At 36.0% G+C, this 20206-nt stretch overlaps 1 protein-coding gene across 1 annotated transcript in view; it reads right to left on the bottom strand.

The window, feature by feature from the left end:
- The window catches only part of LOC306885444 (cytoplasmic dynein 1 intermediate chain 1-like), a 58641-nt gene extending 38448 nt beyond the window's left edge, over positions 1 to 20193 (bottom strand). Inside the window, exons 1-5 of the mRNA XM_079441960.1 lie at positions 19299 to 20193; positions 18311 to 18424; positions 18096 to 18210; positions 17332 to 17419; positions 11521 to 11636 (exon numbers count right to left, since the gene is read on the bottom strand). Coding sequence (XP_079298086.1) covers positions 11521 to 11636; positions 17332 to 17419; positions 18096 to 18210; positions 18311 to 18418 — 427 coding nt within the window. The 5' untranslated portion in view covers positions 18419 to 18424; positions 19299 to 20193. The remainder of the gene's footprint in view (positions 1 to 11520; positions 11637 to 17331; positions 17420 to 18095; positions 18211 to 18310; positions 18425 to 19298) is intronic.
- Positions 20194 to 20206: the final 13 nt, after the last annotated feature.

Genomic DNA, 20206 nt, shown 5'->3' with positions numbered 1-20206 from the left:
TCAAACCACCAATTCAAGCAATAATACTGTTTTAGACTGACACAGACAGGGTTAGTCTGGCTGTAGTTGGTTGTCTAATTCAGTATTTAAAAAAATAAATAATGTGCATACTACTGTACATATTTTAGATTCAACTATTTAAACCGTTTTTTCACTGTAGTGTTACGATTCAAAATGAGAAGTAGTAAATGGCTATTAACTAGGAAATGCCTTCTGATTACTAGAACAGAACAGAACACGATACTTAGCTCATTGTTAAAAAAACATTTCAGACCATAAACCACTAATTCAAACAATAAGAAAGAAACTAGATACTATTTTAGACTGACACAGACAGGGTTGCATTAACCATCTGACCAAACTAAACAAACTAGTTTGGCTGTAGCTGATTGCCTGAAAATTTTTAACAAAATATTTCTTTTATTCAATCTCTAAGCCCTACAAGCCAAAGTAATTGTGAAACAATGCTGCATATAAAATTGCTCTATTACCTCTCAAAGTCTTTTAGTTTGTATAAAAATCCCTGACAATTCAATTCTATATGCGACGTGAAATTAATGCCTTACAGCATCTCAGAATGACATTAATCACAAACTCTAATGAAAATGATTAGTTCCTCCTTTCACTGAGCGTCTACTGTTCCAGATCCCATATTCCTGACCTACCAAGACTCTGGTCTGGTAATGAACCTACATTATGCAACGGGTCTCTGGCCCGTAAATGTGGTGCCAGTGAAGCTGGCCTGCTCCCAGAACCACATCTTTAAGGGAGTCATCATGCCACGCCATGCACAGACTGGCCACAGAGCATGATTAAACCTCATGACTTCAAACTTTCCAAACCCTTGCCTGTCAAAATGAGCAACTCAACCCAGGCAATGAGCTAAACTCACTTTTCAACAAGTCACAAAACAAAGATGGCATATTGGCTAAAATTCGGTGATTTCAAGATTTATTTAAGCACTTAGCATGTTTTTATTCAGAATTAAAAACAAGAAATTTATCACTAGAACTTGGTGATAAAATAAACCGATCATTCAGCAGTGAAATACACTATTCCAATTTGTACGTTTACAATACATGAGAAAAAGCCCGGAATTAAATTATTTAATCAATTATATCATGGAATTTTCTTAAGTACACAATTCATGGCTTTTCATAGCAGCAGAAGTCTGAAAGTTGCTGCAGTTTCTATGATGTTGATGTGCTAAGAGTGCCCCCTAATGTCCCGTGTAGTACATAACCAAAACAACTCCTTCAATCAGCACACAAATAATTACTGCTTTTAATTTGTAACTTAAAACTGCCTTAAATATAACATTATTTTCTTAGAAATACTCTGAGTATTTTTATATATTTAAATTTGTTATAGCTAAAATCATTAAAAATGTCCCTGCTTAATCAGGGACTTGTAGGTAAACATGAAAATAGTTTCGTAGTAGTATAAAATAATAATAAGTGTAGGAAATAATTTTCATGCAGAAATATATATATATATATATATATATATATATATATATATATATATATATATATACATATATAGATGTGTGTGAAAATAATATATTTATATACATGTATATGAGTAGTATACACACGCACATATATATATATATATATATTTTTTTTTTTTTTTTTTTTACATGAACTGAAATACTTAATAGAAACCCTCTGTAGCAGCAATCCTACGACCACCCAGACCTATACACAACCTCACCTGATTTTACAACGATCTTAGAAGTTCCTGAGGAACATGGGACTTTCAACTTTTGTGTGCTACATGGAAAAAGTTTAACTGTTCAGAGGAATGAAACAGTATCCCATCTGATGTTCAACACACAACAGATGGCAAATATTATTAGAGTGGCTCTGTGGACGGGCCGATTTTTTGGCTGAGGTGGTTTCATGTATCTTGTTATGTGGCGGTAAGAGAGGAAAATTGTAATCATCTGGGTCCAGATTGGCATGGTCCACCTACTGTGAAAGACATTGTATTGTCTGATATCAGATTTTTTTTGTTTTTTTGACTGGCATCCCGCCTCAATTCAAACCATTGGGATTCGGGCCTTTTTGGGCTTGAAACCAGAGTCAGATGATGGCGATGAATTCAAAGTCTAAGCATTTCAGCACAGAGCAAAGGGAGAAAAGACAGACATCCCCTCTAATGCCACCAATTAATTTTGACATTGCAGATCAAAAGAGAGTAAATGTAACAGTATCTAAATGTGACATGACTCTCCCTGGGACGGAGATGGAGGGAAATAGCAACCACTGTTGTATGAGAGCGAATTTTGGCTAACCTTTAGTTTTGTGAACACTGACACCCTCAGCTTTTCTCTTGTATAAAAGAGCTAAAACAACACGCCAGCATGAAGCGCTTCCATATGTGACCCATACGCCCTGCTCAACCCAGACTGAGGGCGAGCTGGTGCCGAATGGCAAAGCTATGGGCAGAAGCCTTGACCGCAATCATCATGAGACCCTCGGAAAACTGCTGTTTATGAGACGCCAACTGCAACAAACTCTCAACAAGACAAAACTGTTTGTCAAGGTGATATTAAATGCATGTGCCAGAAACAAAATATTTATAAATGGTTTAAGTAGGCCCTCTTCCAAGCAGCATTCATGGCAAATATAACTTGTACCGCTCTTAAGAATGACTTGGAAAAAAACATTATAATCTCAATTAGCCTGGCTGTTAATAATTATAGCTGTGTCATCAAACATTACGATTATCTGGACGCTTGAGATATTCAGTGGTCAAACACTGACCCGAAAACTCGATTAATTAATTGAGTCAATATGTTTGGCTGGGATCAATTGACATTCACTGTTGTTTTCAACTGCTTGGTTACGGTGGTCTCTGCAAAGTCCCTGTAATGTCTTTCAGATTAGCAGTTAGTTAGAACGGCAATTAGGAACCATTACAGGACCACCACAAGTTTACCAAAAAAGTAGCTGTAAAAAAGAGAATCACCACTTCCCACTGGAGACCCCCAGAGCTAATGGCCCTGAAAAATTCCAGCAAAAGAATTCACACAAAACGCACTCACACACACAAACGTACGTGCACACGTTAAATAAAGAAAGAGGGAAATTGTGAGAAACAAAGCACCACATCATTTCCATGACCTTCTGAACTCTTCAACTTTCTTGAGATGGTTTCCAGGATAGGGGTGGCTGAGCGCAGAACAGAAATTACAAAATTCAGTATCGTAACGGTTGCAAGAAAGTTCTATGGTTTTGAACCAACCTTGGGTCTGACTATCTTGCACAAGGGTCTTTGCACAGCTGAAATACTTAGACTTTTTGAACTACAGTGTTGAAACTATTCTTATCAACTGATGGTAATTAGCGGTAGAGCCTGCTAAAGCCGTTTAAGTATTATGGCTTACCCGTAGATCCAAGCTCTGCTGATCGGGACCACATTTCATTGGTACTGTAGGTCCACTTGCTCCATCAGAAAAGTTTTTTTTTTTCAGAAGACCTGATCTCAAAGCATTAAAAATACACTAAATAAAAAAAGCACTAAAAATGATCCTAGAATGTTTGTTTACAAGTAATTGATTTTAAATACAATTGTTATTATTATACCATTATTTATTACAAATAATAAACCCAAGTGAATATTGAATACACCTTTAATTGTGTTGTCATGTAATATAGAGTAATTTAATTTAATACAGAATAATTTAATTTTCTAAAACATAAAATATAAATGACAGAGACTGTTACTTTATTTTGAACCACACATTACTGAAAAATTACTCGTAGTTCAATAAGTGAGTCAGTTTATAGCTCAGTAACAGCCTTAAACGATTCACTGACTCTGATTCAAAGTGCTGAGGCCTTGTGAGGCTGTTTTTATGTTTCATGAAAAAAATAATTAAATGACAAATGACCAGATAAAAAGAACCGATAACCCTTTTCTTCTCAAAACAGAGCGACACAAGATCTAATGTGTTCTTTTACAAACTGTTTTTACAGATTAATATTTAATCACTACCGCTCCCCTCAAATTTTCAGGGGTCACTTTCTCTAAAAATGCACAGTGTAAAACATTACGCCAACAATGGAAGGGCCAGAGGAAAGTATAACTGGGAAGGCGACTTTCCCAGAACCCACTAAAGCACTGTCCAGTGAATGAGCCATGCCTTTGCAATTTTATCCACTCCCAGCAGTCTTTAGGAATTACAAGCCTGTTCTTTCATACAAATTATGTCGCCAAGAGCCCACTGGAGCCTTGAATATGGCGCTCAGTGATTGGCGGGTAATTTGATTGAGCGAAGAACAATGTACACTTAGCAGAGATAGATCTCTGACCAACCAACAGACAAGAACCTGGACACATCACACTACCCATATTCATTAGAGCAAAGCTGAGACGGAAGCGAACAGTTCATTAAATTAAATAATCCTAAACAGAGTCACACACATTTAGATTGATGTGAGACAAACTACGGCTGCAGAGAATAGGCTTCTTAGTGGGGTTAAAAGTTTAGATGGGTCACAACCCCTGACTGACCAGTATCGCTGAGTCATGACTGCATGCTACACACATCCAGTGCCGTTGCTTCACAATAATGTCATTTTAAGGTCTTTTGCCTCTGATGGTGAGATCTGGAAGGCTTTTATACCACAAATGAGCCACTGGCTAACAGTTTTGGCCTTCATTTCTGCCAACTTCTCCCAGACCACCAGCGGAAATCTTTATGAAAGCATATCTATCATGGGATCTGATACCGCTGGAAACACAAGGGCTGAACCTGCTCGTGACTAAACCTGCAATGAGGGCTAAATTGGGGTAAAAATATCACAATCAGCTGATGAACAGAATGAACATGGCCAAGAAATTTTTGGATCCATTAAGGAACTCTTCGCCTGAGTGTGTAAAGCCAAAGGCATCAGATATTAGCCAAAGAAAAAACATGAACTTCAGTGAAAATAAGACCTTCTGACCTTGTGTACAATGGAATCTGCATGATTAGTGTCATAAATTTGACTGATTAGTGATAGACGTAGCATAGAATCCTAAGAAATTTCTAATTTCTTCTCACATCTTCTCAAGTTTGGGGTCAGTATTATGCATGTGTGTGCGTGTGTGTGTGTGATAAATTGATCAAAAGTGACAATAAAGACATTTATAAAAAAGTATTTTTATAAAAACTATTTCACTATTCTATTTCAAATAGATGCTGTTCTTTTGACCATTCTATTAATCAAAAAATCCTGAAAAAACTCATTAGAATGATTTCTGAAAAATCATGTGACACTGAAGACTAGTAATTGCTGCTGAAAATTCAGCTGAAATTCAGCTTTGCCATAAAGGAATAAATTTTAAAATATAAACATTTTTTTTTGAATAAAATATAAAACATAATAGAATAGAAAACAGAAAAATACAAAAATATATGACATACTGTATAAAACAGATACTTTTATTTGAATAATATTTCACTAATATTACTGTATTTTTCATCAAATAAATGCAGCCTTGGTGAGCATAAGATACTTTTACCATAAAATATCCTACTGACACCAAACTTTTAAAAAGTAGTGTCCAAATGAAAAAGGATCCTCAATTCTACAGGAATTATAGATTAGTTAATCTTACAAACAATACATGTTAATATACTTTTATAATTTGGTCACACTTTATTTTAAGGTACAATTCTCATTATTAATAAACCATTAACTACAGCTTTTGCCTCAAACTCCTAATTTGCTGGATTAGGGATATAGAATATGGTCATGCAGAATATGTGCTTTATAAATGCTAATAAACAGTCAATATGTTAATAAAAGGCAAGCGAATAAGCAACTAGTTAATAGTGAGAATTGGTCCCTATACTAAAGTGTCACCTATAATTTTAAGGTTTATTTTGGGAGTATGCACAAATGTGATAAACTACCATTTTCTACAAAAGGAATAGGGAAATAATTGTGTAAAGACTTTACAATAAGGTCTCATTTGTTTATTAACACAGATATTATACATTGTTTACAGATACAGAACGTTTTTTTTTTACAGATCTAAAAAATGTATTAACAGGGTTTCTGCAGGATTTTTAAGACCGCACAAATAAAATTAATACCATATGAGCGGGGTAGGGCAATGTCTATATTAACATAATAAACTGTGAAATTACTGTAAAAAGCATGATTTACATTTTAGATACAAGTTTTCACAAAAGCAAAAAGTTTTATAAAATGATACACTTCACATTTCAGCCTTAAACCATTTTTAAGAAAACGTATTAATCAAAAAGTATTAATTATTATATTAATTAAATAACATAAATGCATTTTACTGTTTAGATTTTAATAATGCATTATCTTCTTATCGATCCACTAGTTCACATTTACAGCTCTGTGTGTTTGCAGGGTAAAAACAAGGGTCGATTTTTGCATTGGTCTGAACAAAACAACAGGAAACTGCACATTCATTCTCTTCCAGCAGGTGGCACTTTCAGAACGGCAGAAAATTAAGACTTTCTTGTACAATTTAAGACTTTTTATGGCCTTAAATTTGAAAAACTTAAGGACTCGCGGGAACCCTGATTAAAAATGTTCAGATTAACATTAATATTAATAAATCCTGTATAAGTATTGTTAATTGTTAGTTCATGTTGACAAATGCTAACAAATGTTTTATGAAACATTTAACCATGCACATCTTTAACCATTGTAGAGGGCATATGGAAACCTATTCAGGTTAATTTGACCTTCATCAAACTACATGCTGGCTGCTGCTGGTACAAGAGTCTCTGCAGGCACTGCTGGCCTTCGTAACAGTGTTATAGTGCAGTCTCAGGGGGGCAAACACCTGGGCGGTTCTTGCATCCCCCAACTCAGAGAACAAGAGAGAGAGAGGGTCAGAGAGGAAAAAGAAAAAAGGCATCTGTTTAGTTTCACCAATCAATGGACGAAACCTCTGCACCGGCCTGAACAAACACAGAATGCAAGCTGTAGCAGGTGGTGGAAAGACCTATTAAAACTTCTTCTCTTTCTCATGTGAGAGGTCTCGCAGGGGCAGGGTCTCCCCTGGACAGACAACCTGTACCTACAGACAGCTGTGGGCTCAACCTGCATCTGCAGGTCGAGAGGAAAAAACAAATAAACTTTACAGAGTGCGATTGCTAAGGGCAACGGCCAATCAAAGGCTTGTCAGCGGTTGCACTTGCTGAATAAATGACCTGCCTTGACAGGAAATTCCACCAGCAATTTTAATTCCGATCAGGCTTCAAGGAAGTGGAAAGAATAAAAACACATCAGTTATAATGACAGGAAGTCTCCAATCACATGGCAAGCAGCTGTTGCCAGCGTAGGGATCAAGGAGCCATGAGAGGATGGAGGGATTCTGGTGTGAAATGCAGATGGAAAGAAGAAGATGAGATGGAGGGGAACGAGAGCAGCGAGGTAAAGTCTGCGTTTCACAAAACAGTCATTTTTAGTGCATCGCTTGCAGGTTTAAAACCCAAATCAGAGGAAACCAAAGAGCAAAAGCTGTGCTTCACATCACAACTACCAGCGATGTTATGCAAATATACCAAAAGCCGCTTGTTAGGGGGTCCCGTCCATATGGAGATGTTTAGGGTGCTTTTCAAACCATCTGCGTTTTATACCAGGCCTGGCTCACGAGTCTGGGGGATGCAATCAAATTAGCCGAGCTCTATGTGAGCTTCATTTTAACAAGGCTATAAATTTAAAAATGTAATTGAAATATGACACTTTAAATATGATTGGCTTCAGATATATGATTGAAGCCAATGGAGTACATTAGAGCACACTTGTGGAAGAGGGCAGCTCAGCGCTGACTGCTGTGTTGAGTTAACGAATGGAGAAGCCAAGAAGTCTTTGTGGTAGGAACCACACTTAAACTAATAAGGAGAAATATCCTGACATTATTCTTTTACAAACAAGCAGAAGTGGCTTTGATTAAGCACTTTCACATTTCATAAATCAATCAGCTCGAGGAGTTTTATTAATACTGTATCGTGCTACATGAGGTACAGATCTACTATTTAACCATTTATGACCCTGGACCACAAAACCAGACATAATGGTCATTTTTCTTAATTTAAGATTCATACATCATCTGAAAGCTGAAAGCTTTCCATTGATGTCTGTTTTTTTGGCACAGGACAATATTTAGCTGAGATAAAACTATTTGAAAATCTGGAATCTGAGGGTGCAAAAAAAATCTAAATATTGAGAAAATCGCCTATAAAGTTGTCCAAATGAAGTTCTTAGCAATGCATATTACTAATCAAAAATTAAGTTTTGATATATTTACAGTAGGAAATTTACAAAATATCTTCATGGAACATGATCTTTACTTAATATCCTAATGACTTTTGGCATAAAAGAAAAATCAATAATTTTGACCCATCTAATGTATTGTTGGCTTTTGCTACAAATATACTCATGCTACTTATGACTGGTTTTCTGGTCCAGGGTCACATTTAAAGAAATTGTACTCTTTTAGGATTCAACAAAAAGGAAGGCAGATGATGCTATATCACTATATCTTTTTATTTTTATAGCTTCCAAACTTAGACATGGGCTTCAGTGATGTTTTGAATAGCACTGTTGTTCTGAATAACATTACTGTGGTATTTACAGTAAACACCAGAAAAATGTGTTTCTGAATTTATAGCGCCAGTTGTATAATTTCTACTGGTTACTACTGTAAATGAAAAATCTAAAAAAAAATTGTTGTAATTTCTCTTATTTTTTTGGTAAAAAAAAAATAAAAAAAAATGTAAATACATTTTGTGAGATATTTGAATACGTATGTGTTCCATAAAAGAAAGAGAGCCAGGTTTGGAACAACTTAAGTGTGAATAAATGATAACTGTATATTAATGTTTAAATGTAGAAGGATTTAGAAATTTGTCTACAAAAGGATTCATCTATAGCATTTAATCTTTTGAAATGTCATGCACCTGAACTGATAGTGGAGCCAACAATCTCAACAGAAAGGCAAAAGTAAACTGGTAGCCCTCCACAGAAACGCAGGCACAACTCCAAGTGATATTCTGATGATAGAAGCCATCTTGAATTACCCGTCTGCATCCACTTAAAGCCTGACTCAATGCCGTTACTGTTCTGCCATTTCAAGCAGAGCCACTGATGGGCAGGCATCTCTTTTCAAAAAAGCCATCCCCCCAGCTCCCCTCTCAGGAAATGGAGGCCGCGGCTGGTCAAATGAATCTTAATCTGCACAGGTTTGGAGCTCTTCAACGAAACCAGACGGTCAGGATGACAGCCCACCTGACAGCGATGAAAATCAAAGCTCTTCACCGAGCAGCCCGTTTCAATTTCAGAGCTTGTCCTAAGCTTTTTTACCATGAAATCCCAAATTGCCTATTTTGATTGAATACAGATAAAACTACATGAATAAGGTACTGTAGATCTTAACAGTAGTTGACAAGGTGAATACATGCACATTTGTGATTAAATGATTTTGCGCTACATAAATATCACTTCACACAACAGACAATTACTAGCCTACAGTGTAAAACACCAGGAAAACATATTTTAATTAAATTTATTTTTAATTGAATTAAGCATAGGTTATGACCTCACATCGTAGTTGGCCGGAAAACTTAAAATTGATTAATAGCATTATTTTTCTCTCCACAGTTCATGTGGTTATAGTTCAGAGTTGGCGAATAACTAACTGGAAGCAATGCTAGTTTTTTTCCAGTAACAATCTACTTCCAAATGAGCAGCGATGTAGCATGACAAAGTGCTGATTTTAAAGTACGTCACATTATATTGTACATGCAGCTTTATAGCTGAACGAACTTGAATCACACAGGCACTCCTAAACTAATTCAATCAATCACTTGAGTCATTTTTTATAGTGATTTTTTTAATGCTGCTGTTCGTCATTAAGTGTTGGACTAAGTAATGCAAAAGTTTCTATTTTTATTAGTTTCATTTAGTGTAAATTATAAATAAATTACTCAAATTATTTGCATTAATGGAATAAACCAACACTTTCTCTACTAGCAGATAGTCTCTGCTTCCTTAAATAGTTTCAATGTAATTAGCGATTCTTGTTTGTACAGTAGTTGCCAGTGTTTATCACAAGGTTAGCTTAAAGGGATATTTCACCCAAAAATTGAAATTCTGTCATTAATTACCCTCACCCTTACCCCGTTCCAAACCCATAAGACCTTTGTTCATGTTCGGAATTATGATATTTTTGATGACACCTTAAAGCTTTCTGACCCTCCATAGACAGCAACGCAACTGACACATTGAAGGCCCAGAAAAGAAGTAAAGACATCATTAAAATAGTTCATGTGACATCAGTGATTCAACCGTAATGTTATGAAGCTGCGAGAATACTTTTTGTGTGCAAAGCAGTGTTCATTTAGTTGACAAATAATTTTCTTCATAATTGTTTTCACCGACAAAAACGAGACAATAACGAACTAAAACTCGTTTTGAATGACAAAAACTATGACGAAAATCTAGACATATTCGTCAACCAATAAAAACGAGATGAAAATGATAGGGAGGGACGATTTGGGAAGAGATTCATTCAGATCGAATCCGCTGTGAACAGTATTCACATAAACACAGTTGATTACGTCTTAAGTGAACATAAACAGTAGGGAGAATGTGTGTATCAGTACATTGCATCCATTGTTGCTATTGTCCGAGTCATTGATGTTAATCAAGCAACAAAAGAAAGACAGATAATCACTCACTGCTCTTGACTGAATCACTTTAGTAGCACTAAAGATTACTCTAAATTTATTTATAGAAATAAATAAGTCTGCTTGAAAGAATGAAGAATGTGGTAAACAAGTTGTTATAAAGAATGCATAATTAGAATGCATATATTTCATTGAAAAGAAGATCATGTTCTTGTTCTTTATGAGAAGTGGATTTATTTCATTTTAACATAAAGGCATGTTGTGTGTCACGCAGTGTCTATCGTGAAAAAACCTTAATATCGAACCTATATAATGAGTTTGGAAATTTTAGAGAAAAGCTTAACAAATACATTACACTGTAACTAAACCCATTAGATTTTAGCCAACTAAATTTACTCTAGATTTCGTCTACTAAAATCTTATGATATTTAGTCGACTAAAACTCGACTAAAGCTAAAAACAATTCAGATGACTAAAATATGACTAAAATGAAACGGCATTTTAGTCAAAAGACTATGACTAAAACTAAATCTAAATTTGCTGTCAAAATTAACACTGGTGCAAAGAAAACAAAAAATAAAGACTTTATTCAACAGTTTCTTCTCTTACAGTTTCTGTCGCTCTTCGCAGTTGTATGCTGTCTATTCAGGGTCAGAAAATCAAAAATATCTTAATGTGTGTTCCGACAATGAACCACATTCTTACGGGTTTGGAACGACATGAGGGTGAGTACTTAATGACAGAATTTTCATTATCCCTATCAACTACCCCTTTAAATGTAGTATAACCACTCTATATTATATTACTTACATATTCTGTACATAATAAGATACATACGTATCTACCTTCAGATTGATGAGCTGCTAGCGGTGTCTGAGTCTCTTTACAGTAGGACACCACCTCTCTGGGCAGGAAATCCACCTGAGTTATCTTAGAAGGTCCCAATCTGTGCGTGCGACGTCTGGGGAGAGAAAAATAACAGCCTATGAATGTCCTGCAACCTGACACACACATGCACACACTTGCATGCGCATTAAAATACATACAGCAATAACAAATTGACTGCATCGCTGTGACAAAATACAATGTTACATCTAATATGCTGTAGGGTTTATTATTCAGGTCCATGAACATATTGTAAGTTTAGATGACCCTCATTTGACTGCTAAAACTAATGTTTAAAGCATTCTCAGTACATGGCATGGTGCATCAATCACTGTCACATACAGCCCTGGGCACACAGCTGGAGAGTGACCAGCTGAAAACACTTGAACCTGACAAACTTAAAAGGAAAGGGGAATGAGATAGAGGGAGCAAGCCAGAAAGAGAAATGAGAGGAACAAAGGCAAAGTTGCATACACATTGGTACACTACGGTACAAAAGCAGTGCAATACCACACACACACGCACACACACACACAATCACAAATATATAAATGTTGATTATCATGATTAAAAAAAAAAGAAAAGTAAATTAGAAGGAAACCTAGAAGACAATCAGCCTAGAAACAAGACAAACTCTGCAATATTATCTATCTATCCTTTCAAACAAGACTAGTCTTGACAACATTTGCTGTAAAAAGTAATAAAGTAAATAACATTTTAAATTAAATTCATTTTCATTTCACTTACTTTTTTAAATTACAATTTTGCATTCTAATTACTTAATTCAAATTCAAGAATTTAAGAATTCATTTACACATCCCTGCACTGAATGTAGCCAATAGGTGTCCAAAGAAATGCATGTACATATCTGCTGAAATATATTTGTACATGTAAATGTGTATGTGCATGCATTTAAAAGTTTGGCAGATCTGAGTAAAAAGAAAGAAAGAAAGAAAGAAAGAGACAGAGAGGAGGAGATACCCGAGCTCAGAGTCAGCCTGCAGCTGAAGAACAGAGGGGTCAGTGTCCCACTGCAAGGTCCTGGAGGGGGCGGCAGGGGGTGTCACGCAGGGGACAGGAGGGAGAGAACATGCAAGATTAACCTCAGCAGAAACAACACCATCATACACACAAACATAAATATCACAGCACACATGCCATCAAACAACACACCTCATGCAAGCCAGGAGAATAGTGAGAAAGGACCAATCAAATCAGCACGCATGGGGATGCAGTTTGATACAATGCTAAGGAGGTTCATGCATCAAGTTTATGCACTTTTCAAAGGATGGCATGTGTGTTACTGTAGAAGATGTATTATATTAAAATGATGTGAGAATCGCATGGGGAATATGACAAGTCACCAAATCTTTCTTAGGTTATAATATTAAATTGTGGGATGGACATATGAGAAATGTGAACAGAGTTATGAAAATAAATAAAATGGAATAAACCCTTACAAAAAGTTACATAGTATTACCATGGTTTCTGGATGTGGTACCACACATTCGTAAACCCCAGCCTAACATTCCTTTGCATATAACACAACTTTATACGTTCATTTATACGTTCATGACCTTACAGCTTGTCCTTGATAGACTTTTCAGTCCATAACTTTAAGAATAAAGCACTCTTCACTCAAATTAATTAAAAAGTAACACATTTTCTGTCAATGTTTGACATTTTCACTACATCTGAAATCGCATACTGAGCAGGTATGACATTTAGTGAAGAACTTACTTTGTGGCTGTTTAAAAAGTATCTTCTCTATATCATTAATGTGTATGGCATGAATGAAATCCAGACAACCGCCATGTTGGCTTTGTTATACGTCCAATGGCATCATTAGTTGCGTCGCTTCACTGGCATTTGCAACTCCAATGTGTAATGGAGTTCTGAATCTCCATGACTGTGGTTTAAGTGCAGTGAGAAAAGCCTGCATCCACCTTATTTTACAATGCAGAAGACTTCTGATTCATTAGCCGCTATAGGTACATAACTAGAAGAATAACAAAGTTCAGTAAACAGTAAACCTATTTGTGCTACAAACCAGTGTGTTTATGATAAATTAAAATAATAGGATAATATCAGTTTGCAATGTCAAACAGCATAATGGACTGGTTTTGTACAGTTAAAAATAACTGGAAGTGGATGAAAACAGAAGCTTCACACATTCAAGTTACAAATGGCCGCACCCACTCTTACATTAAAAATAAGATGGATATAGTAGGCCTAATTCATAGTACCATCTGATATCATTACTGTACCATGGTAATGCCACAGACTTTTTTGTTAAGGATACACAAAACCAGTCATCTTTCATAAGCTAAACTATTAAGCTGATTAGAAAGATAAACAAACATGTAAACAGTATGTTACATAGAGTGAGATATTGTACATTAAGACAGACATATATGAACAAAGCATTACATACATGACGTGTTTTGATTGGTGGCCGGAATACAGCACATAGATATTCTGTAACTATACATATATATATATTCTATTCTTACACAACCCACAAAACCTGTAGGCAAAGCTTTCCTGTGATGTGTATATTTTATCCTATAGAAACAAGTCAAAACGGTGTTGACCTTGAAAACTTTTTTCCTCAACCTTCAGTACAAGTCGCAAACATGCCTATTAATTTTTTTTTCACCAAATTTACACAGCCAGAGCGGTAGCTTGTCAAAACTGACACTCTGTTTTACCAGTGATGACATTTAAAAAACCGTATTGTCATTCACGTCGTTGCAAATGGCTCCAATTTAACCATGCAAGAGGAATTGTTGAAATCGAGGCTCAAGGTAACAGCAGGCATCAGGCAGTCACACTGGGGGACACAACCTAAACCTAGTCACAACCTAAACGGCTCTGCTTTTTTCAACTGCCAATGAGATAGAGTGTGCGCTTACTTTAATAGCAGAGAGTACATGTACCCTTCAAAGGGGCTGCTTGGGATTCTGGGTTAGGGTTTTGTGTGGATACATATACCTTTCATTGTTTGTGTCTGTTTTGTGCTTACTAATGCCACTGACCCCTGACCTGGGAGAGGACGAGAGTTATAGATGGAGACACTTAGAGCAGAACACTGCTATAACTGACCTTAGAGTAAAAACAACTCATATAATCCTATGTGACTATCATGCTACCATGAGGCAATGGTAGTGCATAGCTAAAGATGAAGTCATTAATATGTCCTGGAAATATCACTTCAGTCCAGTGGCTGTGAGCTGAGCCCCCTGCAGGGAGCGTTGACAGGGGCGAACGTGCACATCATGTGTCAAACCTGCTGCACGTCTGCATTATGCAGACTTAATTACAGGCCAAAGCAGCAGTCGCATCAGCCTTCCCCTTTCCACATGACTGCAGCTATCTGTCTATATTTCAGAGAAAGAAAAATGAGCCTGTTAACAACCCTCACTGCTAGCAGCACTGATATACTCTTGGTTGTTATTTTTGATGCTTTATGTTAAAAATCGATCGTCTCATCTTACAAATATTTCTCTTATTTATTTCTCTCTGGTTGGTTATCAATTTCGAGATGACCCCTAAATTGTTTAGGCAGGCACTTTCTTAAACTCTCCATTTCAGTATCAGTGGAATTAGATTTTATACCTTGAGATAGGCTGCTTTGGTCTTTTATATTGTCTCACGCTGACAGGTGAAGTGGAAAATCAAAAATGAGCATACTGCAGGAACCACAGACTGATTCTTACCTATATCTGTTGATCCCATATAAAAAAAAAAACAGAGAAACATGGATATCAGTCACACTTGCGTTACAAAACAATTTGTTCCTGCTTAAACAAAAGCTATTAAAGGGATAGTTCACCCAAAAATGAAAATTATGGGACATCAGTAAAATAGTCAGTAAATTTGTTTTCTTTGCGCACAAAAAGTATTCTTGTAGCTTTGTAAAATTCTAGATATGGGAACATTTCAGTTGCATTGCTGTCTATGCAGGGTCTGAGAGCTCTCGGATTTCATCAAAAATATATTAATATGTGTTTTGAAGATGAACGAATGTCTTACGGGTTTGGAACGACATGAAGGTGAGTAATTAATTACAGAACTTTCATTTTCACTGAACTATCCCTTTAACCTAGAAACACGTTTAGTCTTTGAAAAACGAAGATTAGAACAGAATATTTTATTTCTGAACTGACATTTAAATTCTTATTTAATGTTCCCAGATGTTCCTTAAGAATTATAAAATTATTATAAAATCATGACATACTTTTTAAAATAAAAAAAGTATTATACAACTGTTCCGTAACGTGCTATCAGACAGACGGAACAAAAACACAGGTCGACAGGAGTATCCAAAACTACAGAGGTTTTAAATGCTGAGAACTTTACACATGTAACAACAAACAATAGCAGACAAAAAGGCAAGGGCGAACACAGGCTTAAATGCAAAACATAATCAAACGAAAACAGAAACAGGTGAGGGGCTAATTAACTCATAAGGGAAACTAGGTCAACTGAAGACATGGAACTAAAACAGAGCAGAATCGTGACAACAACATTATAAAGCTAGTGTATATATATATATATATATATATATATGTAAGGGATAATCAACGGGTGGTTCTTTGCCTCCACGTCCTTTAATGCACGGTTAGCCATTGATTATCCCGCTTATTCCATGGTCCTATGGTCCTTATAGACAAGTTAAACCTTGTATTGCTCTTTGCAGCGCAATATTTGACCGGAAGTGTAAAAATGATGGTTATTTTCGTCAGTTACGGCTCGTTAGCGCTAGCATTCTGCCAGCTTGAAATCAGACACAAGCTGTATCTCATTTAGAAGGCTGCGTCCTCCGGAGGTCTCATTCGAAGGGTGCATTCGTCATCGAGGCTGTCTCATTTCAGAAAAGCAAGTAGGACACACCGAATGCGACCTTCTTTCACAGGAATTCGGAGGATGCATCCTCTCTCTCTGTGTGTGTGTGTGTGTGTGTGTGCGAGTGTGCTTAGTGTGCATCAATTAAAGCGGCGCATTAATATGGAACGGTGATTAAACTGACCTGGAACTACCTGTGCAGTTAAATGAATTTAATCAACACCTGCCAGCCAATCAGAATCCAGTATTCAGACAGACCGTGGAATCTCTCTCTCTCTCTCTCTCTCTCTATATATATATATATATATATATGTATATATATATATACACACACACACACAATCTTCTGAATGATTGGAGTAAGTTTTTTTTTTAAAGAAATTAATAATTAATTAAATAATCAATAAAACGTTACATTGTTTCCACAAAATTATCAAGCAGCACAACAGTTTTCAACACACAGTTTTACGGTTTTCAATCTGTTACAATAAGAAATGTTTTTTGAGCACCAATCAGCATATTAGGATGATTTCTGAAGGGTCATGTGACACTGAAGACTGGAGTAATGATGCTGAAAATTCAGCTTTTCCGGAATAAATTACATTTGAAAATAGATTAAACATTTAAATGTATTTAACATTAACATTTTAAATGTTACAACTGGTGAGCGTAAAACACTTCCTTCAAAAATCTGAAAATTTTAGCAACCCAAACATTTGAACTGTAGTGTATATAGATAATTTACAATAAAAAATTGTAAATGTTATTAACTTGCATTGTATTGCCTAACTTTACCTTGTATTGTTTACCCTACTTTATTATTGACAAAAGCATCTGTTTTTCTCTCAAATACTAAAACATTAATGACTGATGTCTACTGAAGGTACATGGTCATATATGAAGATTTTGGGGTGTTAAAATACCTGCCAGCAGCTGCTCCATCAACTGAGTCCTGGCTGCCTGTCTCGCTGGGTGTGCTCATTGACTTTGATGGGGACATTGGTGTCGGGACTATGAAAACACAAAAAGACAGTCAGATATAAAATGTTGTTAAATTTTAAAAACATTTTAACCAGCTACTTCATAAACAAAGTTATAACATTTATACTGCACTAATTTATACTATGCACAATTAGATTTAATTTAAAAGGCAAAGTTATGAGTATGGAGCCCATCTTTGTAATGTACATAGCTCTGCACTAGATGGCAATAGTAGCAGAGAAAGGGACTACATGACTGTCACAGAATCAGTACAGTGTTAAGTTAATACTGCAAGTTTCTTAATTTTCTCATGTTTGCATTAATTGGTGTCTTGTTAAAGTCTAGAGATTTGTGTGACTTGCTGGGCAGTTGGAAATATATATTTTGTTGGATAAACCTTAGAAATTACATTAGCAATTACAAAACAGCTTTGACAGGATTATAGTAATTCAGGACGTACAGTGTAGCAAAAAGAATAAAATGCAGAATCCGAAAAACAAAAAAAGACTGGATAAGCCCGTCTAAAAAGAGGTTTGGATGAAGTCCCATTCGGAGACATGAAGCGAACCCAGAATATTACACAGCCTGATCTTGGCAAAGGTAAAAAGGCAATGTTCTGATGTGTTTTGGAGGCAGGCGTTGTTGAGTGAGGTGGCTGTGGTGCAGATGGATATTTCAGTGCGGTCCAGTGGTCTGTGTACTGTACCTAATGGAGGTTCGGGTGAGATTCCAATGCTCTGGAGGAGGGCCTCGGTCTCCCTGCGCTTGCGGTCCAAATCTGAATCCTCAGGAGCAGCTTCCACTTTCTGTTGTGTCTCTGACTGTTTACATTTACAAATGCACACACAAGCACACATACTCAGATATTCATATGAAGTTCTTACCACATTCTGAATAAGTCTCATTAAAATATTATCTCACCTCTTTCTTTTTTTTTTCTTCCTCTTTTCTCTTTTTTTCCTCTCTGATTTGAGCAAGGCGCTGTTTCTTGCGCTCAAGTTCGGCTTTTAGGTCGCTCTTATCAGCCATTTTGTCCTGCGACAAAACAATTACACCACAGACCCACAGTTTTGACATCTATACCAGTGTATTGAGTGTAAGCAGGGCCGTATGGAGACTACACTATATTTAGAGACTTTGTTCATTAAACGCAGTGGTTAAACACTCACTACTGCATATACAAGTTGAAGGACTTTATTTGTTTTCAACAGAAATGCCTTGGCATATATCTATGCATTTATGAAAAACGATTTATGAGGTAAGTAAATACAGCTGATTCTGTATTAAGGGTGTGGCAGATGACTGTATCTAAGAATAATACTTCTCAAAACTGAAAATCCTAGGCTTTATCATATGAAAAAAAATAATGTGATGAAATGGAGTGGTAATAAAAACAAAACAATAAAAAGCTTTATTAAAGCTTAATTAAAACATTAAACAAAATGCAAATCCATTAAAATAAAAACACACACAAATCAATAAATAAAAACATGAACTTTGAGTGCAAATTATCATGCAAACGTTACATTTACGATGTGGATAGCTTCAAAAGGGCCGGAGATAGCTGTCTGTGAGGAAGATGCTACATTAGGTGGACTGTCATGTAGCATAATGCTGGTTTTGTTGTCATAACAGACTCCAATTCGATTACAGAGAGTTATAAAATAAACAAGTATTGAAAATCCAGTTATATTACACAGATGTCACAATGATACATTAGGATATACAAATGATGTTAGCTGCTATTGTTAACACAGTGGGTACCAAGAGAAGCACAATGACGTCATAAACCATATGCGATTATGAAGTCATCGAACATAAAGCATGAAACACAACAAAATGCACATATGAAACCTCCCAGTTATGTGAGCGTGAGAAACATGCACCCGGTGTGTGTGACACTTCCTACCTGTTCCCAGTGTGGATGCTGTCCACTGTAAATATGCTGTATCACTGCTGATGCACACAGCCTGCCATCCGCTTTAATAAAACATGTTTGAGATTATACGATGCGATCATTTAGAAATTCATCGAAGCTGTTGGCCAAATGTAAGGCTAATGGCCTACATTTTTCTGAGGTGGCAAGATGCTCATAGACCGCCTTGCTACCTCGAGATAACTAAAAGATCCCACCTCTCCCTTCCAAAATGCTGTTATAATGCAGAATTAAATTAATCCACTGCAACAGTGCCACCTAGCGGAATTTTTATTTTTTGCCTTTATGTACAAATGTGAACATTAGGTTCGTTTGAATTGTTATGCACCACTAGATGGAGCCATAGTCCAAAAGAGCAAGGCAGTTTAGCCTTTTGTCATGCTAAAAATATATAGAAACCAGCCTGAAGGTTGTTTGGGCCTGCAAGTCTCTCCAGACCAGCCGAAATGTGCCTAAATGTACAGTAAATGGTCACTGTAAAATAAATTAATTAATAAAAATAAAAAAAATGATTGCACTCGTTTTAAAATAGAAATCAGTTAATAGATTAACAAGGGTGATGAAAAACAGTATATGATTTTTGTAAAGCCTCTGTTTTGGAATATTTATAATTATATCACATACTTTATATTATTGTATACTCTGTACACATGCTTTTTTGTTATATAACCCAGAAACTAAATAGGCCTATATGAATTACAAATTTGTATTTAATCATTTTTAATCCTTTTTTAACATGGCCTATTATATTGTCGCATTAAAGAAACTAATTGAGGTTATTATAAGTGATTTGTCCCCTCAGTCATTTAGAGGATGCGGAACACGCTGTACAATACACCACTAAAGACGACTTAAAAAAATGTGTCTCAGTCCCACTCCCA

The sequence above is a fragment of the Barbus barbus genome, assembly GCF_936440315.1.
Source record: "Barbus barbus genome assembly, chromosome: 19".
NCBI classification, from domain to species: Eukaryota; Metazoa; Chordata; class Actinopteri; order Cypriniformes; family Cyprinidae; genus Barbus; species Barbus barbus.
The sequence above is the reverse complement of the archived record's forward strand: the minus strand, read 5'-3'. Positions and strand labels throughout refer to the sequence as shown.